Source organism: Neopsephotus bourkii, unplaced genomic scaffold (genome assembly GCF_033783945.1).
Source record: "Neopsephotus bourkii isolate Nb327-2 ecotype Australia unplaced genomic scaffold, CSIRO-AGI_Nbou_v1 NB_1511, whole genome shotgun sequence".
NCBI lineage: Eukaryota > Metazoa > Chordata > Aves > Psittaciformes > Psittacidae > Neopsephotus > Neopsephotus bourkii.
In genome coordinates, this window is record NW_026901987.1 from 1,800,951 (window position 1) to 1,824,704 (window position 23,754).

Here is a 23,754-nt window from a genome sequence, read left to right on the forward strand (position 1 = left end):
GTGAGTGTGTTTTATTAGAGGAACTTTAAGCAGTGAATTTAACAGAGTGACGGGAGCAGTTTGACAGGCAGATGAAAGAAGCGACAGATAAAAAAAAGTCAGTAAAAGAAACCCAAGCCAGAATAATTTAAAAAAGCTGGCAGGGAAGAGCAAAATTACAGGACATTATTTTTATGTCCTGTACTGACACAAACACTTTCTAACCATGACTTTAAGAATCTCTCAATATCTCAGTGCTCTCTTTTCTGCCCCATGTCTTGTCTTTCCTCACAAATAGGCAGCATCCAACCTACGCCACTCCTATGGGAACATTATCATTTAATACAGAAGCATACAAGAATATGTTGTGTTTTGCTGTTTAAGTCCTTTGTTATACCTGCCTTCATTTACACCAGCTTTCTGCTTTTATACTAGTAGATAATTAACTGATATTAAACTGATACTTTAAATTCAAGGGGAGCAAGTACATGTGTTAAACTTCAAAACTCCAAGCAAACCTATTTTTCTTTTGTAAGAGGTAAGTAATATCTGTGAGTGAATTGTAAGGCATCTTCAAATTTTCACTTGGATTTCTAGAAATACCTCCTGATAAACCAAAGAGCAAGGAAGGAAAATACACGTCTCACCTTTTCTTTGTCTTCCCTGGTTCTCATTCTTTCACCATATACCAAAAACACATGCTGGCCTGGATCGTAACACCCTGGTGACTGGTCAACAAGCATAAGCTGGCACCAGCGGAAAAGATCACGTAAGTTGAACTCCCAGGGTCCTCCTTTCTGTCCCCACTTTTTTTCAACCATCACTTCTTTGTCAATCTAGAAGAAGTAGCAATTGAAGAAAAAAAAATCTTTTATTCCATACACGTGCTGGTCTTCAAACATTTTTTTATATAACTCAACTGAATTTCTGCCTTTGGCACTGCTTACGAGACAGAGGACAACAGAAAAAGCAAGCTGACTCACTTTTCTGAACATGTCGGGAGCTAAAGCTTGGTTTCGTTTGCCTCTTTCTCCCCTAATTCTCTAGCACTCAGCTCAATTTTAATTTCTACTCTTGAACTCTATAAATGAGTATTCAGTAAGATGCCGCCACAAAAGATTTTACATCAGACCACAATACTATTTTCTCTTAATACTACTCCACTTTTGTTTTTGTTTCATGACATTAAGATTAAACACAATTTCAGAAGCATGAGCATAAATAAAATAACGTGACTTGTATCCCACACTTTGCGCAAAATGGCAGCATCTAAGCCACAAAATAACTGTAAGTTGATGCCCTGCAATTAATGCTAGTTGAAAACCTTCTATATTAGTAGAATTCTAGAGCATCTCTGAAACCTTTGCCGAGACAAATCAGATCAGGTGAGATTTTTCTTGATTTGTCTTAGCATTCCAGAAGAATGCTACGTATCATTCTGCTTCTGTAAAGGCCAGATGCTGCTTGCACTAACAACATTCCATAATAAAGAGGAGATTAAAAACTCAGACCAGAAACAGAAATATATATTTCAGATTTTTTTTGTGCTTCAGGAAAAATCCATGTGTGAAAAACCATTTGTGTACGTGTGTGTGTATATATGTAAGCCATTTAGATATATATATACACGTGTTTTATCTTCTGTGAAATAGCCTCTTCATTATCAACCAAGTACCTGACTGCAGTGGTACAAGAATTCAGGTGGGTTTTAGCGGTGTGCTTTACTTTATTCTGCATATTCTTCCATTACTTTTTTTTTACCCATATGCTTCTCTTAAAATGCTTGGAAATAGAATATTAGTCTTAACATTTTTAATCTTCCTGCATTCTGCCTACTTATACACAAAAGAAGTTAAAGTGTACATTTACCTTGTTATTGAACGCAACCATTTTAGCAATAATACTTTTATCAATAGCAGGGAACAGTGTATTCCCAATAAACTCCATATCTTCTGCTGACAGTGGATCAACATACACCTGTAGAATAAAGAGAATGCCAACTGTTGATATAATCATAAAACTACAAGACAGGATCATGACATAGTTAAAATCAAGCAAATAAGCTTACCTGTGTAAATCTATTAAGGAAGGACTTGGGCAGACCCTTTCTTCCACCTCCTTGTCTGTATGGATTCTGGCATCCAAAAATCTTAGTTGTCTTGTGCTGTACCTGGAAATTCATTCCCAATTCTGGAACATAAATCTCCGCTCTGTGGTCAAAGCATGCATTTAGCCCCTCTAATACAGACTGAGAAGCCAAATTCAACTGAGGAAAGAAATGAAGATATAATATTAACGTTCCACAAAACACTTTTGCATAATCTCTAGCTTAACAGTCTGGGATACACAGAAGATAAACTTCAACTTCTTTGCTATTCTAGCACTGTCATATGTCATTACCTCCAGCTAGACTTACTACTCTGGAGCAACTAACACTTTTCCTTACATGCACTTTCTATTTGTACTGTGTTTCTACCATCATAACAAAACAATTCTCCACTGTAAAATCTGCATGTTCAAGATGTTTCTCTTGAACGCATGTTCATACATTTGAAATATTCACAGTGTTTTGTTTGTTTGCTTGTTTTTAAATGAAAGCAGCCTGGGTTATTTAAATATAATGGCTGTTTAAAGTGGTACCCTTCACAACAGGAAAAACAAGGTATAGAAACAGCTAAAAACATTTTAAGATTTTGCATTCTGCAGTAATTAGAACACACGTTGTCAAGAAGTGAGCTCAGTGCGAGCATATGCTTGAAAGTACTTGCTACATGGTACATGAACAAATCTGTGGTGGCAGGATAGCTTACACCGGCAAGATGGAACTCTTCTTCACCTCAACTAAATCGGTACCCAAACAGTGTATTATTCCCAACAAAATGCCTTCTATTTCAGTGAAATTATTTCCATGTAAGATCATATGCACAAAACTTCTGTGGACACTCTTCCCAAAAACTTTCAAATCTAAATCATATCTACCCTTCATTGTCTGCAGTAATTTAGGTTGGGATTCAATCCTTGGCCTCTTGTCTAAAAGAGATCTAGCCAAAGCTGGGCTTTTATACTACCTCTATGGAGGGCCAATCAGGAGAGAGACTTAGCAGAGGGAGATTAATTTTCTCTTAAGCAGAAAAATCACTTTCAATGTGGCACTAGCTGCACGTAACTAAAAGTAAGCAAAATTTATTTCAGTTATCAACCCTTGAAAGTATTTATCCCTCATGTCAAATCATCACCTTTGTTCTTCCAGAATACTCCATTTTATGTGTAACCCAAACCAGAATTTACCTCATCTAATACAATCCAATGTCCAGCCTTTAATGCTGCTAGTAGTGGTCCATCACGCCAGGCAAATTCTCCTCCCTTCCCACCTTCAACAGGCAAGTCTGTCCCAAACAAGTCAGTCACATCCTTTGGGAGCAGAGAATGGAAGGTGAGGTGGTGGGGGGGGGAAATTACAAAACTCAAAAGAAACATCATAGCAGCCTTTTTTCATAAAAAGCCTTTGTTAACTATTTTTCCCTCCCCTTTAAATACCTACATTTTAGCTCTATTTTAAAAATTTCAGTAATTGCAAAGTGCTAAAAGCTTTTCCATTATAGGACTCTGGCACCCACCTACTATATTTAACAAAAAAAAAAAGAAAAAAAATAAATTAGAACAAAAAAGCTAAAGAGCCTTAAAGCTGTTTTTAAGTAACTTCACAGAAGCCAAAAAAACCCACAACAGACAAAGATACACATCTTCACTTGAACAGAAAATCTGGGAATTGGCATTTCGCTCCCCAAAGCTCACTGCTCTTTCTGGTTCCCCCTTCCCATTCAATTTTATCTTTAGACCAAGAAGGAAACACTGACATTTCAGACTCAGCGCTGAAGTTAAAAAGAACGACGCTTTTTAAGTTGAGCAGAATCTCCCCCTTGCCATAGACATGAAGTTACAAAGATACTATTTTATTCTACCGTTTGCTCAGACAGGTTGATTCGAACAAGACAGTTTCCTGAGGCTTTTGCCAGGGCGGCAACTAGACTGGTCTTGCCCACTCCTGGTGACCCCTCCAACAAAATAGGTTTGTTAAGCTGTAGGGCTCTTAACAGTCTTTGTGCATTCACTGCTGTAGTCCCAGCATTTAGAGCATAATCTGTAATGCTGTTCCTCTGGAGAACCGGGCCTAAAACAAGGAAAGGTAAACCAGGAAACAATTAGACCACCAGGCTGCAGCTGCTGATGGAAAAAGATCATTCAATCTGTTAACTGCTAATCTTGTTAGACCAAGCAACATCTGGATCCCCTTCTCAGAGATCAGGCACATAAACTTTCTGTTTGACCCACAGCTGTGCCTCAGCCTATATCCACATATTTGTGTCAAATTCTGAAAAACCCGTATGAATACAGAATGCATTTTGCCATGTGACACCTCCTGGTTCGTGACCCAAACCAGAGATTTGGCACTGAAAAAAATCACAAATCTGCCCCTGCGCTTCAGACATCACAAATCACAAAAATGACAGATCTGCCGCTGCGCTTGGGGCCTATAGGGATGCTGGGGAGGGACTCTTCATTGGGGACTGTAGTGATAGGACAAGGGGTAATGGGTTAAAACTTAAACAGGGGAAGTTTAGATTGGATATAAGGAGGAAATTCTTTCCTGTCAGGGTGGTGAGGCACTGGAATAGGTTGCCCAGGGAGGTTGTGAACGCTCCATCCCTGGCGGTGTTCAAGGCCAGGTTGGATGAGGCCTTGGCTGGTATGGTTTAGAGCAAGGTGTCCCTGCCCATGGCAGGGGGGTTGGAACTTGATGATCTTAAGGTCCTTCCCAACCCTAACTATTCTATGATTCTATGTAAATCTAAAACTCAAAACCAGCTTTTGAAAGTCTGGCACTGAATGATACAATTCAGGCACGGTTTAGAACCTCATATTAATCTGTTCCACAAACTGCCAGTTCCGAGAAAGAAGACTGCTTTAACTAAAGTGTGCTTCTAGGCATGTATTTTCTTTACTGCTATTATAACATACAGTGACAAGAGAGGATGCTTGTCTGCCGAATTCCAGCCAGTATAGCTCAATGGAACATCACTCCCCAAATTCTGTAATCCAGCATTGCTCAGGTATACAAGATATTAATCACCATTTTATCTTACACATCTTGATACCTGTTTAGTTTAAAAGAGATCCTTCCTTCTCTGACCTACTCAGCAGAGGGAAACTAAGCAATTTAAAAAAAGCATCACCTTGTACAATTTTATGCATAACGAACACAATCCATGAATATCAAGATGTTTAAAGATTAATATAGCATAAGGAACACATACTTCCATGTACTAGAACCTAATCAGCTGAATTAAAAAGCTCATAGATATCACTGTTTAATCCCATTCTTGTATTTTAAAGGTAGCAAACAATATTTTGATTTTTGATTTGCATTCATTTGTCACATGAGGAACTGAAATGCAGGACTAAATAATTTTGCAAAATTATACCAAAACTTTGAGAGGGTGCAGCAAAGTAGCTTTAGTCTCCATTCTGTACCCAGGACCTCTGCTTCCCATGCTTTACACAAAGGCCAGAATGAGCTGTAGCTTTAGATGATGGAAGTTAGCAGACATTCTGACCACGCAAAGTGATAGAAAATTACAACTCAAAATGAAAAAAGCTGTTACACCAAAAAGTCTACTAAAATTAGCCATTAACTAGTAATTTAAAAAGTCAAAGAACACAATTAAGAGATGTGTCTTAATAAATGTGATCAAGTTGCAATCAACACACTTGGAGACAGAAAAGGCATTTTTCTAATTTAACTATAAATTGTTCTGTAACAGCTCAGGTATCCTACTTAGATTCAGTGGATAACAGAACTACGGGATCTAAACCCCACAGAATAAATGTCTACTCATTTCCCTAACGTCTCTTGCCTCTTGGAATAAAAAAGGGCTGGATTCCCATAAAGTTGTCCATCCACATGAACTCCTTCTCCTTTGTTCTGTCATAAATCTTTAGCTCATTCTTCTGATGATCAGTCAGCTCCAGGAATTGACTCATTTTCTCACATAAGAATGTCAGGCATTTTTCACGAGCTAATAAAGCCGTATCAGCTGAGTTGGATGTTGTACCTGTAATTAGGAAAGTTAAGCATGCTTCACAAATATAAGTAGGCATATTCATCTTATGACTAAGAAACTCAATTCCTTCGCAGATGCCATCTTTGTACACAAAATTTTATATTTCTTGTTAGTGCTTTTGCTTGTCAGTGCTTCCAGTACTATTTACTGCAGACAAACTGTTTTGTGAGCAACAAAATTAAGGACACTTGATTTCCAAACCCCTTTCTTCTACAGTTACTATCATCTTGATCCTTTGCTATAGTCCCCCCCAGCCTTCTTCCCCTGCCTGTCCTGTGGCTTTCCACATTTTCCCCATTCCCATGTCTCCTATTTATCAGCTGGGCCAGTGGCTAAACATGCAAGGATGCGTTCTGAGCTATACATATGATATAGGGTAGCATGCACAAATGCGGACATGTGGGGTGGGAGAGAAAGAATAATATGTGGTCATGTGATTACATACCATACCAGCTCAGAAGACTGAATAAAAACCACAGGCTTTCTTAATTTGCCTGCTAGCCTTTGCAATAGTATTATTAATTCTAATTTATTTAAGCTTGCTAATTTACTTTCTTGCTACTGAAACACAAAAAGGGAATATGTAGTATAGGATACTGTTAAATAGAAGTGAAAACTTCTCACAAAATAGTTCCATGCTTCCCCAAAGCATTTTGTTTGCATTCTACTAAAAATTATTAATACAAATATATAACTTCATATTTTCTGCTACCAAAAGAGCACTGTAGACTCACCTGATCCTATTCCATCAATGTATACCAAACATGCAGCATGGATAAAAGACATCATTGGAGAAATGTAAAAAAGGCTGCATTTCTTAGCAGAATTTTCATCCTTTACCATGACATTCATAAAATTAACCCACGACAAGACATCTCGCACACTCAGAATACACTGGCGACCAAACTCTTGATTAGTCAGCCATTCAACAAAGTCCATCATGAGCTCTGCTATGTCTGCCCCTAAAAAGAGAGTAAAAAAAGTCAATGAAGTTATCAAATAATTTTATTGGTCACATCTACTACACTGTTGTATAAAAAGCATCACTAAAGGAGGTATAGCTGTAATGCATGAGCAACATAGATGGGTGCTCTATATCCAAAAAGGCAGGATAACTGAGAAGTCCATGCCTGTGCTGTCATTACAGATCATTTTAAATTCAAGTAACAAGACAGAATTAAGAGATTAATACTAACAGTGAAGCTGCTAGCAGAAAAGTGCCAGTTCTTTCAACACCTTAAACAGAATGAAGCTAAAATGGAGCACTAAAAGGGATAACTCAACTACTTGGATGGTGAAACCTTGAACTTAATTCTGGCTAGCCATAAACCATACACAGTGAGGGAAGAACAAAGTCTAAAATATTTCACAGCTGTCATCAGAGAGAGATGTATTTACAGGAAAAAGCAACACAGTGGTATAAATTCTGAAGAACGTTTAGCAGCCTCCAAACTGATTGGTTTTTTTCTTAACAATGTTTGAACACCAACACACAGAGAAATACCCACCTTGATGGTTTATCCCACCCAGGGACAATCCTGGATGCAGATTGTGTTTTACAATCTCTATCAAATCATGACGGCCATTGCTTTGTGGACACCATATTTCTGTAAATCTGTTGCGCAATGCAGGAGAAAGCTGCAACCAAGCAGAATGACATTAGAAATTCAAGTTACATTACATCATATTACCTAATGTTGCAATTAACCAACAGCCTTGCAGCCACAGTACTTGCAAGCAGTAAACCAAGTGACCAAGCTAGACCAGTCCTTCTAATTTTGACAGGATCACTTTGTAACAAAACCTTTTGAGAGAATGTGGATTTTAAGATCTCTAGTACCACATCAATGCAGGAAATGGACGGTAAAGGCCAAAAGGATATGGGAAGACACCGAGCTAGTCTGAAGCACCAAAGCTCCATTTCATTGTATGACATCATGTATCAAGCAATGGCTATGTAATCCACCTTTGCTTACAGAAGCAAACTACCACAAGGAAATTGGACTTCAGTTACAATTCATTTCTGTAATTCTTTTCTTCGTCTGACTAAATTAGTCAAGAAAAATCACTGACACAAATGTAATGCAGAAATAAATCCCCTTTCAGCACATGGCTTTACAGTGATCTGTTCTGCACTGTAGAAACCACTTTAAATGGAGTACCCATTGTCTTTTGGGTAAATGAGCTTTCAGTTCTTTTTTTCAGTCCCAGCTCCCAATATTGCTTAAAAGTTTTGGGGGTTTTAAACCTGTCTTAAGTTACTTGAAGCCAAACTTGAGAAACAGATTTTTTCCATTTAATGAGAAATGTCTTTTGGGATGTGATGTTCATATTCCCTGAGAAGAACAAGATGATTTCTGTCACTTTCTGAACAGAAATAGGGAAGAATAATCTAACATGCAACTTCACACTACTCTAGACTCGTGCTGGAACTGGATTTACTTCTTCATAAGCCATATTTCCTGTATTTGATGTATGCTATTTATCAAGCCTACCTAGAGTATTTAAAGCCTGAATTTTCTGTCACATTCTGACAGGTGATGACTTGTATTGTTGAAATTACAGCACAGAAGTGATGGAAAAAAGGTACATCCTAATCCTCCTTTAGAGTGATGAAGCAGGTAACTATTAGGAAACACTGGATGCCGGAAATGGCATGATGCATTTTTGCATTGTACCTCCATCACTAGACAGTCAATATGACCAGAAAATCCATACTATACTTCCAGTTGCTTTGACATTTACCTCTTTTTTCCCAAAGTCACCTCCTGGGTTCATGGTTGCAAGGATACGAAATTTCTTTCCTGCAACTAATAGTTCTACCTCATTCTCACCATCATCTTGACCACCTTTTTCAGCAAGAACCAGTGTCTTCTCAGCTTCAAGAACACTAGAGAAAAGGTTAAAACAATTGTTTATTTTAAATTTTGTTTCACACTTCAAAAGTTAATTTAAAAATGAATTGGCCTGATTAAACTTACATTGCCCCAGAATTTGTACAAAAATTTTAAATCTGTTCATCCTCCCCAGTTGAGAACATTTCTGATTTTGTTCAGCAGGAAACCCTACCAAATCCTGCTGAAAATTTCAGTTCAAATGATCTGTCAAGAGCCTTACATAATAAAGTATGTATCTCACAGCTCTCCTTACAAAAGCAATGGCAAAACTTGTATTCATAGGAGCTAGATAAAGAAGTCCGCACAATAAACCAGTCTTCAAGGTGACAGAATAAATCTGAGAAACTCTCTACAGGTCTTTATGGTTTTGTGGTATTTTATTTGTTTTATTAGCTACTCTTCACTGTACACTATAAGCTGTAAAAGTTTGACCTGCTACCTGTTTAGAAAGACCTTAATAACACAAAGAGGTTAACTGAACTTTATCAAAGAATGATAGCTGCCATGATACAATTACAAAAACAAAACCAAAACCAACAACTTGCAACAGAGAGGGTTTGGGTATGGTACAAAAAATAGCTGCCAGTCATCTCAATATAATGTGTAATAGAAATGGCTAAAATGAGGGATACTGCTGCAAGCAGATAAAGAAATTAAATTATTTATTTATTTTACACAAAGGAGGGAAATAACTAGACTGTTTCTGGAATTTGACAAGATGCATAATTTTCAAGAGTTCACTGACAGGCTGAAAATACTAATATTGCAGACGGTAAATTGGAGATTTTATTTTTTGTTTTCTTTTCCAATCTAACTCATGCTATAAACTGTCTTCAGGTACTGTTTAAACTGTTCCAACTGAACTAGGGTTTATGGTCTTAATTTCTTTATCCAGGGACATAAACTACTGAATAAAGCAAATTCTTTCATCATCTCATTTTTGTCCATGAAACAAATACAGCAATCTGAGTGCAGATCAGTCTGTAGCAGCACTAAAAAGCCAAATGGAAAGTAACAGCAGCAACTAAAGCATTCAAAACCACTGTAATCAGTGTACCAACATATGTCAAATAAACATACACGTATCTGCTTTTCAATCAAAGTACCTTTTATTTACCCAGACAAGTTAAGACCGCCAAGACTTCAGCAGGACAAGGCAGTTTCATCTTGTCTTACCTTACTATCTTTTCTCCAGCTATAATTCATTAGTGATTAAAACTAGCACCTCTTTCAGATGGATGGCAAACAGGAAAACAAAGCAAACTGACACAGAAGTTGAAATATGAACAAAGCCAGAATTATTTGGGTCATTCTCCCTTTCAGCAGGAATTATGCGAGTTAAGAGAGCAGCTCACCCAGGCCAGGTAACACATGCGTCTAAAACAAGCTAGATTTACCCTACTCATGTTTGTATAATGAATAGCATTAAGTATCTTCAATGTGTCTTAACACATTTGAGACATACCTGTTAAGTCGTTCTAGTACTGAATCATCAGCTAAGGAAATCTCATCAAGGAGGAAAAAACCCTCTTCTTTCATTGCTAAAACAAGAGGTCCATCACACCACTCAAAGAGTCTAGAACCATCAGATTCCTCCTAAGAAATTGAAAAGTCATTAATAACTGCTACTTTTTGCTTCCATGGTTACACTATCCAAACTGCTATTGATGTAAGACAAACCTGGTCTTTTGACCTCTGTCTGACTGGTCGCAGTCCTCCCAGGAAGTCTGACGTCTCCATATGCAAGTGGCAATTCACTGAGTAGAGCTTCTGATTTGTTAATGCTGCAAAGATCTGGCAAATGGTAGTTTTACCACACCTGCAACAAAGTAATTGAAATGGAAGAATAACAAAAAGACCCCACCCAAATACATACAATCAGCTCACTTTGGACAGGATTAATACTTTCACTGGAGAGCTATGAAACAAATGCCCAGCATGCAAATTTCCTTCTGCTCCTTTCCTTGACAGAAATGTATGCAAAGTGAAGCCATTTTTGGCACAACAACTGTTGCTGACTTGCATAAGACGGCTTTAAGTAAATCAATATCTACACTGATGAATTTCTGCAGGTTTAAAGACAAATCTATTTCAGTCTGCCCCTACAAATACTCAGCCTAACATTTCACTAAACTGGAGGTGCTACATGTCTAGACCAAGCCTAAATCTGAGGGAATAAACTGCTGAGTATCCAGAGTTCTCATTCATTACATCAATAATTTTACTTCTCCCTTTCCCTAGCTAGAAGGATCAGGGAAGTAATAACCCCCTTGTACTCAACACTGGTGAGGCCGCACATTGAACACTGTGCTCAGTTCTGCACCCCTCACTACAAGACAGATACTGAGTTGCTGGAGTGGGTCCAGAAAAGGGCAATGAAGTTGGTGAAGGGTCTAGAGCACAAGTTCTCTGAAGGACGGCTGAGGGAACTGGAGTTGTTTATTAGTCTGGAGAAGAGAAGGCTCAAGGGGGACCTTTACTGCCCTCTGCAACTACCTGAATGGAGGCTGTAGCAAGGTGGGTGACAGTTTTCCTCTCCCAACTAACAAGCAATAGGACAAGAGATAATGGCCTCAAGCTGTGCCAGGGGAGGCTAGACTGGATATTAGAAAAAAAGTCTTCATAGGGAGGGTGAGCAGGCATTAGAACAGGCTGCCCGGGGAAGCGGTGGAATCTCCATCCCTGGAAGTGTTCAATAACTGTGTAGATGAGGCCCTCTGACATGGCTCAGTGGTGATCTTGGCAGTGCTGGGGTAGAGGTTGGATTGATGATCTTAAAGGTCTTTTCCAACCTAGCTGATTCTATGATTCTAGTGCTTTTATTCCCTTCTATCCTACAACAATTTACTCTCCAAATATATAACCAGCACAGCAACAGACAGCTCTACTTCCACAATCTCCTTTACAACACAAGGCAGGGTCGGTGGGGCAGAAGTAGTAGCAAGTCAATATTCAAGCTCCTAAAACATCAAGGCCAGGTGGGATGAGGCTTTGAGCAACCTGATCTAGTGGAAGGTGCCCTGCCCATGGCAGGGGGGGTGGAACTGGATGAGCTTTAAGGTCCCTTCCAACACAAACCATTCTATGTTTCTACGTAAAGTGAATATGCTCTCAAACAGACAAATGTCACAGTTCCCCAGAAGCAACCTCTCCAGTGACAGACAGTAAGATACTACAGGGCACCTTGTGAAAGGTGGGGACAGAAGTCAGTTCGTTTCCATTTTACTGCTTTCTCTATAATTTCTATGTAGTTATACATAATGCAGATAATTCCATTAAAGACTTGTGCTGAAAGAGATGCAATTGCTTCCCCTCAAAAGCAAACTGTGAAAAACAGCAGTTGCAAGTCTGCCATGAGAGAGGCTAAATGTCCCAGATCAAAGAAGCACTGAAGCCTACACAATCACTTTGTGTCTGACTTCATATCTGGCATAGCACTGCAACGCAGTATGGCATAAAAAAGCAATGTTACCCAGTGTCTCCCACCAGCAGCACTGGTTCACCAAACTCCAGGGCTCGTCCCACCAAAACAGCAAGTCTCCTCATCCCTCGAGTCCAGACAATATGGTTAAAATCTCTGTCCATCACTGACATCCGCATGGAGGATTTAGCTGCACAACACAAAGCAATCCATCAGTTTCAGTCACATCTAGAGAACTATTAGTATGGTCCTTCTAGAAAACTCACCCAGTAGCTTTTTGACACTTTCTCCTGAGAAGAGAGACTCAGGATATATTTCTTTCTTGAAGTGTTTTTCAAGCACACTCTGAATAACATCCACCTCCTCCTGTTTCCTGACTCTGCCTGCCAGAAGCATAAAACCTATAAAACAAAGGAAGAGGTAAAGCAATTACTATCTGGTTAAGCAGCAACAAAAATTTATGCTTAAGAACTAGGGTTAGAAATCAATTCTACAGACACTTAAAAAAACCTGAGGTAGCAGGGCTCACCATCATTTGCTAAGTGCTGAAGCCAATCATACTCCTTCTCCGGCTGTTCTGCCAATCTGTACCTTTCAGCCCAGCGAAAGAGATCCCGCAGGGTAATGAACCCATGCTTCCCAGCAAACACCGTTGAACCTCTGCGGTAAGACTGTCATAAGAACAAAATGCAAGCCATTTTTTCATTAACCTGACTGAATACTTACAGCAAAGCTAGTCAGAGCTCTCTGATGTGACATGTCAACCAAACTGCACTAAAAAAAAGAGTCTAGCACAGTCATGACTCCCAAACTCAAATTACCTTTAAGCAATTTTTTAATTGGTACCAGAAACAAAATAACGCAGATAATAGTAGATAAATAATAAATAAAAGTACTGACAAGAAAACAGGTACCTGGAATAAAAAAAAAAAAAGGGCAAACAAAAAATTAGGTTCTACAACAAAATATACTTCAGCACTTTGAAGGGTGTTCTGGTTTGCGCTACTGCAATTAAAAGACAAGACTGCAATTTAAATATGAGACAGTTTTAGCTGCATACTAACTGCCTGTTAAACACAAGAGTGTCAGAACACACCAAAATTATTACTTGCAAATAATACCAAATTTAGCACAATCCAAAGACAGATAAAAAACCAATGCTGTACTTCGGATACAGAGCAAGGGATTATTTTACACATCAAATCCAAAGGCCATTATTAATTTTTTTCTTGATAGTTTTCCCTCAAATCTGACATGACCTCCCTTGTTCTCTAACTTAACCACCAAACTAAGTACTCTGGTGGGCTCTCTTCCATTAATTAAGTTTTAAGTTTTTAAGTATCAGTTAGCAAGACCTCCCCCTGCAAAAGAAATTTCTGTTACTTTGTGCTGGAATATAGTTGCATATTTTGTTTTCTACACAAAGAAGAAAGACTCATACTTGCAGGTCTAACATGACTTTGACAAGCTTGCTGCAGTAAGAAGGTGGCAAACTGCACCGTTTGTGTAGGATGGTTTCCAGCTCGGCACTTGGCAGTTCATCAAAATGCAGTTCCACAAAACGATTTCTGAAGGCTCTAGACAAAACCTAAAATATGAGAACATACTATTGTTTTAACTTTTTCCTTTGATATTCCTCAAGTTATCTATCTTCTCGTACACATTCAAAGGAAATATGGATAATGTCTAGTGCACAAATTGGCACATCCACAGAACTACTGAAAGAAAACGAAAGAGACAGTCTGGATGAGGACAAGAGCTTTAAAACGTGTTGCGTTTTAACTGTGGTAGGTAGCTAAGCACCAGTCACTTGCTCATTCCCTTACAATGGGATGGGGGAGAGACTCAGAAGGGTAAATGTGAGAAAGTTTGTGGGTTGAGATAAATGCAGTTTAATAGGTAAAGCAACAGGAGCACACAGAAGTAAAGCAAAACTCGGAATTCATTCACCACTTCCCATGAGCAGGCAGGTGTTCAGCCATCTCCAGGAAAGCAGGGCTCCATAAGGCACAATGGTTATTTGGGGAAACAAACATTGAACATCCCACTCTTCCCCCTTCTTCCCCCAGTTTCCATTGCTGAGCACAGCATCATATGATACGGAGCATCCCTTTGGTCAACTGGGGTCAGCTGTCCTAGCTGTGTCCCCATCCAACTTTTTGTGCACCCCCAGCCTACTAGCTGGTGGGAAGAGAAGCCAAAAACATCTTGACACTGTATAAGCACTGCTCAGCAGTAACTAAAACATTCTGATGTTATCCATACTGTATTGGTCACAAATCCAAAACACAGCACCATACCAGTCACTATGAAGAAAATTAACTATTCCAGTCAAAACCAGTACAAACTGGACACCCACAGCCTGAGTCAAGTATCTTCTCCAGTACTTTTGAGCAAGAAACACTGAGTCAATTCTTCTGCAAGTAACAGAGAAGCTGACAAGGAGAGGTGCCATGTTTGACCTTGCGCTCATGAACAGGGAAGGGCTGATTGGAAATATGACGCTCCAGGGTAGCCCTGGTTGTCGCAATCATGAGATGGTCAAGTTCAAGATCATCAGGACAGTGAGAAGAGCGTGCAGTAAGCTCACTGCCCTGGACTGCAAGAGAGCAGACTTTGACCTCTTCAGGAACCTGCTTAGTAAGGTTCCATGAAATATAGCCCTAGAGGGCAGGGGGGCCCAAGACTCTTGCCTGATATTCAAGGATTGCCTGCTACAAGCTCAGGAGGGCCAGGAGACCTTCTTGGATGGATAAGGAGCTGCTGAGAAAATTTAGAGGAAAAAAAAAGAGGGTTATAAAAGGTGGAAGCAAGGACAGGCGGCCTGGGAAGAAAACAGGGATGTTGTCCTTGAAGCTAGGGACCAGGTTAGGAAAGCTAAGGCCCGGTTAGAATTAAATTTGTCTAGCGATGTTAAAAATAACAGGAAGGGATTCTATAGGCACACTGCAAATAAAAGACAGACTAGAGACAACATGGGCCCTCTCCAGAAGCTATCAGGAGAACTGGCTACCCTGGATTTGGAGAAGGCTGAGGTTCTGAACGACTTCTTTGCCTCACTCTTCACTGGCAAATGCTCCAACACCACCACCAAAGTCTTGGAAGGAAGACGCAGGGACTGTGAAAGTGAAGACCTTGGGCCCACTGTAGCAGAGAATTTGGTTCAAGACCATCTTAAGAACCTGAACGTGCACAAGTCCATGGGACCTGATGAAATCCATCCGCGGGTCCTGAAGGAGCTGGTGAATGCTAAGCCACTGGCTATCATGTTTGAAAACACATGGCAGTCAGGTGAAGTTCCTGATGACTGGAAAAAGGAAAATATAACCCCATTTTCAAGAAGGGGAAAATGGATGACCCAGGTAACTACAGACCAGACCAGTCAGTCTCACCTCTGTGCCTGGCAAAATCTTCAAGCAGATTCTCCTGGAAGGCATGCTGAAGCACATGAAAAACAACAAGGTGCTTGGTGACAGCCAGCATGGCTTCACTAAGGGGAAATCCTGCCTGACCAATTTGGTGGCCTTCTATGATGGTGCTACAGAACTGATGGGCAGGGGTAGAGCAGTTGATGTCATCTACCTGGACTTGTGCAAAGCGTTCAACACTGTCCCACATGACATCCTTGTCTCTAAATTGGAGAGACATCAATTTGATAGGTGGACCACTCAGTGGATGAAGAACTGGCTGGCTGGGCGCACACAAAGAGTTGTGGTCAATGGCTCAATGTCTGGCTGGAGACCAGTAACAAGTGGTGTCCCTCAGGGATCAGCATTGGGACCGGTCTTGTTCAACATCTTCGTCGCTGACATGGACAGTGGGATTGAGTGCGCCCTCAGCAAGTCTGCCGATGACACCAAGCTGTGTGGTTTGGTTGATACGCTGGAGGGAAGGAATGCCATCCAGAGGGACCTTGACACGCTTGTGAGGTGGGATGATGCCAGCATCATGAAGTTTAACTATGCCAAGTGCAAGGTCCTACACGTGGGTCAGGGCAATCCCAGGCACAGCTACAGGCTGGGCAGAGAAGAGATTCAGAGCAACCCTGTGGAGAAGGACTTGGGGGTGTTGGTTGAGAAAATGAACATGAGCCGGCTTCAGTGCACGCTCACAGCCCAGAAAGCCAACCGTATCCTGGGCTGCATCAAAAGGAGTGTGACCAGCAGGTCGAAAGAGGTGATCCTGCCTCTTTATTCTGCTCTCGTGAGACCTCATTTGGAGTATTGTGTGCAGTTCTGGTGTTCTCAACATAAAAAGGACATGGAGCTGCTGGAACAAGTCCAGAGGAGGGCCACGAGGATGATCAGGGGACTGGAGCACCTCCCGTATGAAGACAGGCTGAGAAAGTTGGGGCTGTTCAGCCTGGAGAAGAGAAGGCTGCGTGGAGACCTCATAGCAGCCTTCCTGTGTCTGAAGGGGGCCTACAGGGATGCTGGGGAGGGACTCTTCATTAGGACTGTAGTGACAAGACAAGGGGTAATGGGTTAAAACTTAAACAGGGGAAGCTTAGATTGGCTATAAGGAAGAAATTCTTTACTGTAAAGGTGGTCAGGCACTGGAATGGGTTTCCCAGGGAGGTTGTGAAGGCTCCATCTCTGGCGGTGTTCAAGGCCAGATTGGAGGGAGCCTTGGGTGATATGGTTTAGTGTGAGGTGTCCCTGCCCATGGCATGGGGGTTGGAACTAGACGATCTTAAGGTCCTTCCCAACCCTAACTATTCTATGATTCTGTGATTCTAAATATAATATACATGAATTCCCGTTCGGTAAAACACTTATATCTCAATTACTCTAAAATAATTAGAAATTTGGTATTTTCAATACAAGCAACTAACCTAAACAGAACCAAGGTGTACTGAAAGTTAGTCCACAGCCACCCTAACTCTCTACCTCTTAAGAGTTTCATGTTAATTCTGTGCTATGCATCAGAAAGTTTTCACATCACACTTCTATACATGAGAGAGATTAATCCTCTAGCATCATAGCTACTGAAAGGAAGAGATTATACAGACCTTCCTGCCACCATAGAGTCCTGGAGGATTCTGTGTAGCAAACAGCATGAAGCGAGGGTGAGCTTTGACAACTTCCTGGGTCTCAGTAATGAACAGCTCCCTGTTATCATCTAGCAAGCGGTTGAGAGCCTCTAAAACATCAGTGGGAGCCAAATTCAATTCATCTAGAACAATCCAGTAACCTTTTCTCATTGCATCTATGAGAATGCCTTGGAAGGAAAAGAAAAAGTCCTAGGTTAAAAACCTAACAAACTAAATCTAACAGAAGCATGCATTCAGATACTTTTAGTAACTAGTTTTTACTCTGTATAAATGCTAATCCAGAATCAGAAGCAACAGTGCTAGTTAAATTGTTGAATTATCTTTTTTATGTCCAATAGGATAAGCATGAAACAAACATGAACTCTTAAAACTCACTGAAAGTCACATAAGTGATTATCATTAATATGTAACTACTAACTTTATGACAAGTTATCTCTCCATTGTAATAAGACAGACAAGCAGGAAACAAGAAAAAGCCCAGTGAAATGAGACAGGAATTTGGACTAAATATAATATGCTCACCCACCTTCCTTAAATACCAACTTCCCAGAGGCATCTGAGGTGTAACAGCCAATATATTCCTGAATGTCAGTGTGCTCATGATTGTTAATCCTCACACAATGATTCCCAGTAGCAGCAGCCAACCAGCGAATTAAACTGGTTTTACCAACAGAGGTCTCACCTTGAATCAGTACTGGGTGAGTCCTGAAAGGCATAACCAAAAGAGTGGTTTAGAAGCACCAGTCATGTTTTCCTCATATACAAAATATCGACATTATTTGAAATGTTCACAGATCTACATCACCAAACTAACATTACCAAAACATCACCACTTAACTCATTTGTGATATCCAGGGTCATAAACTAACAGCGGAACATAAGTAACTTTACTCTCAAGTGCTAACTGCTACCCATGATGAATAACATGGCAGTATGAAACAAGCAGGTTATTCTAATGGTAAATTTGTGGATTACAATTTAAGTAAAGCTAGGTATTGCAGTAAGTCAGTTTAAGGAGACAAGAAATACATGTATAAATTCAACTCACAGTATAATAGAAGTTAACTGTAAAGCAGGAAAAAAAAGGACATTACTTATGCCAAACAATAAAGGCTAAACACTGACACTAGAGGCCCAAATAAACATCTTTAACTTAGTTTTTTAATGGAAACTTTGAAACAGACTTACCCTGCAGACACAACTCTGGCAATGTCTTTCAGATTAAGCTTAACTGAAGGGGTTAGCACGTAAGTCTCATCTACAGTAGGTTCTTTATCGCCAGCTGAAATCCAGTATCCTTCTACAAGTATAAATTGTCCTCCTCGGGGTTTCGGTATTTGCTAAGGAGACATGACAGAAATAACAGATTATACAAATGAGCTTTAATTTGCTAAAGCTACTACTACAATTACTGCTACACCACTGCAACGTATTCTGTAAGCAGTCATTTTACTGAGCACTGCAGTAAACACTGTCTCCTTGACACAGAATGCAAATTATGGGAAAAGGCTGATCAAATTATTTCAATGTCATGAAGCAGGAATCTTCAGCGCCGCCACGAAAGACACAAAAAGTCGAGTCCTAGCACTGAATTTTGAAGTATGCTTCCAAGCAAGAAACTGGCTTTTATCTTTCTATATCCATAGGTTTTTCTAACATGAAGGGTTTTATTCCAAAATATATACCTATGTCTTACAACTGGCTACCCCATCCCACCTGCCCAAGCCCCCGTGCAAAACCATGCTGAGCTCCCAGCATTAGTGAGCTTCTTCCTTTCCCATTAGAGACAAAGCACAGATGTTTGCTTCATATCCGTATGCTCTGCATTTGGAGACTAAAAATAAAAAGCCTGTGAAAGCTTCCTTATTTTTTCGTATTAACAAACAAACTAGCCAACATATGGGCATTTCAAGCAGAAGTAAACATTTATGAAGGTACAATATAATTTTTTTTTCCTAGTTCTTATCTTTATTACATGAGAGACAGGACTGTGAGAAGAAAATGTACAGGCAAAAGGCAGATAACAACTCAAAATAAATTCTACCCTGAATACTAAATAGCTCTATATAGGATTAGTTACATACCTGCTTGAGAAGGCTTTTGATGTTGCCAGAGACTATATGCTGGCAAATTAGCTTTTGAACTACTGGGTGAGAGCTTCTGTCAAGCTGTGTCAGGAAACTCAAACAGAAGCCCTAAGAAGAAGAATTATTTTGAGGTCAGAAAACTCAAACAGAAGCTCTAAGAAGAAGAATTATTTTGAGTGATCAACATAAAAAAAAATCATCAGGGAAAAAAAAGGTGGGGAGGGAGGCATAAAAAAATAATTTCTGTTTAATACTTTGCTTAGAAGACAGGATTATCCTTTACCCAGTCTTTGTAGTGAATACACACTGGAACAAACCCCAACAAAGGTAATCACCTCATAAAGTGAGCGTGGTATGCTGCTACATGGATTAGATGCTGCAAATTTCAATGCCCTGCAAAGTGTACGGAGACTATAGTGAGGTCTGTGGCCAGTTCCATCCACCAGCTTTGCTTCCGCTTCCTTTCTCACAGCTAGATAAAAGCTGCAAAAATAAGAAGTTACATAGTGCTGTTACTGATCAGACCACAGAATCAGACCATGGAAAGGACTTTAAGACCATTGCTCTAAGGAATGAAATCAAAGTATGAATAGTTAAGCTTATCTGCAACTGTCAGCTTTTATAAAACCTCCAGGTTAGGAAAGCCATGCCAAACTCTGCCATCCGTACAGCCAGTAAAGCTAAGCAACAGAACATTTTAGAACCGTATTTTTGAGAAGGCATCACTGTAAATTCAAAGTATTCTAAACACGTAATAGTTCTTCTGGTTAATGCAGTGAGATAGTACACCTTAAACTAAGGGCAAGAAAGGTAACTTGATAAACACACAAGACTTTCATTGGTATGTTCTACAGCAACAAATCATTTCAGTCCTTCAGATGGGAATGAGGACTGCGACAGCACTTTTTAACTGGTGCTACCAATAAAGCAGTCTGAGCAAGTAACCCTCCTCCACTGAAGTACAGAAACCTTCAGAACAAAGAGGATGGATGTCTACCATCTTCTGTTTCTTAAGACTATGCAAACCACTGTGCAGCAAACATCACAGTGTTTCCCAAAACAGTCTAACTACAGACTACAGTTACTTCCTTTTTATGACTTATTACATCAAGGATTTAAAGAGATTACAATCAACTTACTTCACAATTCCTTGTACTGTATTTTTGTTCACATTCAAGCCTCTCAAATAATCCATAATGAGAATTTGCAAGTCTCCTGCATGTCTCAATTCTTCCACATAAAGTTCAGTAAACCTGTAAGAATCAAATCAATCTGTAAGAATTCAACATCTGACCATATTAAAACGATCATATTGTATATGATTCTTTCAGTATATAACATTTAAAATTTTGTAAGCATCAGAAAACTAAAGGTTATTTGACAAGTCAGGCTCAAGAACTAGAGTGATTAAAAAAGGGAAAAAGGTATTACTAATACTTTTGAGTAATGTAACTGCATTATTTTAACTTAGTAGAATGAAAATTAACTATTGGACTGAGTTTTTTAAGATTTTAAACAATTTGTAATAGGTATCCAACAGTTACAGCCTAAACACTGGAACAATGACATATTAGGAGCACTTTTCAAAAAGCAGACTCTCTAAGGATCTCTAAGAAATTAACACTTATGAGATATTACCCATTCTAATTTTGTTATGACTAGAATATCCAGGACTAGCATATTTAGGTTGTTTTCTACTTTTACAAATATCCAGCTCAGCAATGAAATGAGAAAACTTGGCAATAAGCAAAGGAAAATCATCAGCAGAACATGTACTCAAGTGAAGTTCAGAGTATCTTTAAATATGTCAACAGCGTGTCTGACATTTAGTACGCTACACTATCAACTCAGTGAACATATTTTCTAAACATTTATTAGTCCACTATATTTGCATTGGGTGTTGAAGCCCTTCCGTACCACGCGTTACGACTGCAAACAATAGCTCAGGACACACCATAGCAAACCCAAAAGATCTGAGCAATATCATTAACTTCAGAGGGGTGGACATTTTTGACAAATATATGCAAAAAATGCAAATATAAACTCATTTAAACTTAACAAGTCATGCTGAAGCTGAAGACTCCATTCTTCTGTATTACACTGACTTTCACTAATAGGCCAAGAGAGCTAATAGCAATTAAACTTTACTTTACCACTAATAACTACAAATGAGTAGCTGCATATACTTCCTGCATCTCTACAGCCTTGCACAGTGTTTATGAATCTGGTAAGGGACTGTGTTTGACTTTCGGTACTTCTCAGGGAAACTGCATCAAATACAAGCAGAAGATGCTCGCCTTCAGGAACAGGTTGTACTGAAGAATGCATTTGCAACAACTCCAATTTCCTGGCTGTAGTTTAAATGCCTGAAGGTCACACATCAAATATTTTGAATTTCACAGAAACATTTTTGCAAGGATCATCAACACTCATGAGCTATCAAGAGAAAGGCTGCTAAAGAGACACAAAGCTCTTGTCTTTATTATCCCCATCAGGAACATACACTGCTGTAAGTAACATTCCCAGACACTGACAGCTTAATTGCAAAGAATGGTCATTCCCCAACCCTTAGTGACACCACTCTACACCACGGCTAGACCATTTGCTTATGCTCAGCAATTTTACAGAAGTATTTTCCTGATGTTGTTTTATGAAAAAACTTCACCACGATGTGGAAAGCACCTCTCACAGGAAGTTAATTTGAGTTTAGACTTACATGCTCAGGCTTCAAAGATGACATTCTTCACTGGGTCAACTCATAAAGCTAGTTAAACTCTGAAAAACGCAGTGACTAAGTATTTTGTCACAAAATCACTATTTCTTACCTGTTTCTTATTCCTGGAGGAAGATTTCTCTTTCCAACATCTGTAGCTGGATTCATGCATGCAAACAAGCGAAAATCAGGGTCACGAACAAGAGGCTCTGAAGTAAAACAGAAATGAGACACAATGTTAATGCTCAGCACAGGATATTTTTTACATTAAATGAGGTATATTTTATTTCAGCCAGTTTTCTATTACTGCATTACTACATTTTCTTAAAATGCCAGGGTGAAAAGTTTGCAGAGAATGACCCCGCATAATTTTATCAGAAGTATCTCTGCGTTTTCCCAACAGTCACAATCAAGTGAAACCCTGACCTTCATTTGTGCATAGCAGGATGTTTTAACAATGCAAAACATTTCAAAAATTACATAGGCCCTAAACTTGGAACTCCTTTTGCCTCTTTCAAAGCAATGGCCAGTGCTTCCCTCTGCCAGGGAGAAAACACAGCCTAGGAAGCTCATACAACATTTGTCTCTAACTGTATCTCCGGAAAACAATATTCATCAATAGCATTTTTTAGCTTTACCTCTGTTCTGCATCTGGCTAGGAAGGAGCTGACTTTTTTCACAACAGCCCCTGTGGTGCTGTTAAGAACACACCAATGTTTCACTATGGTTGAACTGTGCGGGCATTGCATCAAGGCTTTCTTTTTTCCCCAAACTTTGCCTTCCCTCCCCCAGCAACAGGCTAGGAGTAAGCAAAAAGCTGGGAGGGAACACTGTTGAAACAGTCCATCAAGCCACCTCACATTTAAAAAAAGAAAAAAAAAGGTTATGCTCCTTGGACAGTCTTTAGAGACAGCAAAGCTTACTAAGGACACTAGAGAGAGCTGCTCCTTGTAGAGTCTGAAGAGGCAAAAGCTACAGTTCCTGCATGTGCAGATCTCCTGAGCCACTTTATGTGTAAAGAACACATGATTCTCTTCTGGACACATTCACTTTAATGGTAAACGTTCTTAAATTATTTTGCATCATATAGGGTAGGGAGTTCAATTAATTGTATAGCAAGACATAGCATAAGAAGCATAGAAATAGTACCTGTGTCTCCTCTGTCTAGTAACACCAGCGACCCAGATGATCCTTCCAGTAAACCACTCAGGCACTCCAAAGTCTCTGCGGCAGCCAAGTTAATCTCATCCAATAAAATCCACTCACCCTTTTTTACTGCTTGTGCCAGAGTACCCTAAGAGCAAGATCAATTTGTTAATCACATCACCAGCAGTCAAGTGAAGCACCCACATGCTGGAAATACTTGTTTTACACTCTGTGGATTGATTACACAAATAGGAATTCAAACTTTTAGAGCAATAGCAGTTTTACTGCTCTCCCTCAGTAAAAGCAATTATGTTGCAAGTCACAAGTCAGTTATCA

General features: G+C 39.6%; 1 protein-coding gene across 6 annotated transcripts in view; it reads right to left on the minus strand.

The window, feature by feature from the left end:
• The window catches only part of MDN1 (midasin AAA ATPase 1), a 101,574-nt gene that overhangs the window by 53,839 nt on the left and 23,981 nt on the right, over nt 1-23,754 (minus strand). For all 6 annotated transcript variants that reach the window (XR_009727903.1, XM_061369786.1, XM_061369785.1 and 3 more), the window contains 23 exons: nt 23,422-23,566; nt 22,385-22,481; nt 20,699-20,812; nt 19,895-20,042; nt 19,557-19,667; nt 18,661-18,812; nt 17,999-18,177; nt 17,431-17,639; nt 13,861-14,007; nt 12,949-13,090; nt 12,686-12,820; nt 12,471-12,609; nt 10,679-10,817; nt 10,464-10,594; nt 8,847-8,991; nt 7,610-7,739; nt 6,836-7,063; nt 5,895-6,092; nt 3,942-4,150; nt 3,268-3,390; nt 2,048-2,245; nt 1,849-1,956; nt 627-815 (listed from right to left, as the gene is read on the minus strand). Coding sequence is in view for 5 of the 6 variants with exons in the window: in XM_061369786.1 (XP_061225770.1) it covers nt 627-815; nt 1,849-1,956; nt 2,048-2,245; nt 3,268-3,390; nt 3,942-4,150; nt 5,895-6,092; nt 6,836-7,063; nt 7,610-7,739; nt 8,847-8,991; nt 10,464-10,594; nt 10,679-10,817; nt 12,471-12,609; nt 12,686-12,820; nt 12,949-13,090; nt 13,861-14,007; nt 17,431-17,639; nt 17,999-18,177; nt 18,661-18,812; nt 19,557-19,667; nt 19,895-20,042; nt 20,699-20,812; nt 22,385-22,481; nt 23,422-23,566 (3,516 nt within the window). In the remaining variant the exon portion in view is untranslated. The remainder of the gene's footprint in view (nt 1-626; nt 816-1,848; nt 1,957-2,047; nt 2,246-3,267; nt 3,391-3,941; nt 4,151-5,894; nt 6,093-6,835; nt 7,064-7,609; nt 7,740-8,846; nt 8,992-10,463; nt 10,595-10,678; nt 10,818-12,470; nt 12,610-12,685; nt 12,821-12,948; nt 13,091-13,860; nt 14,008-17,430; nt 17,640-17,998; nt 18,178-18,660; nt 18,813-19,556; nt 19,668-19,894; nt 20,043-20,698; nt 20,813-22,384; nt 22,482-23,421; nt 23,567-23,754) is intronic.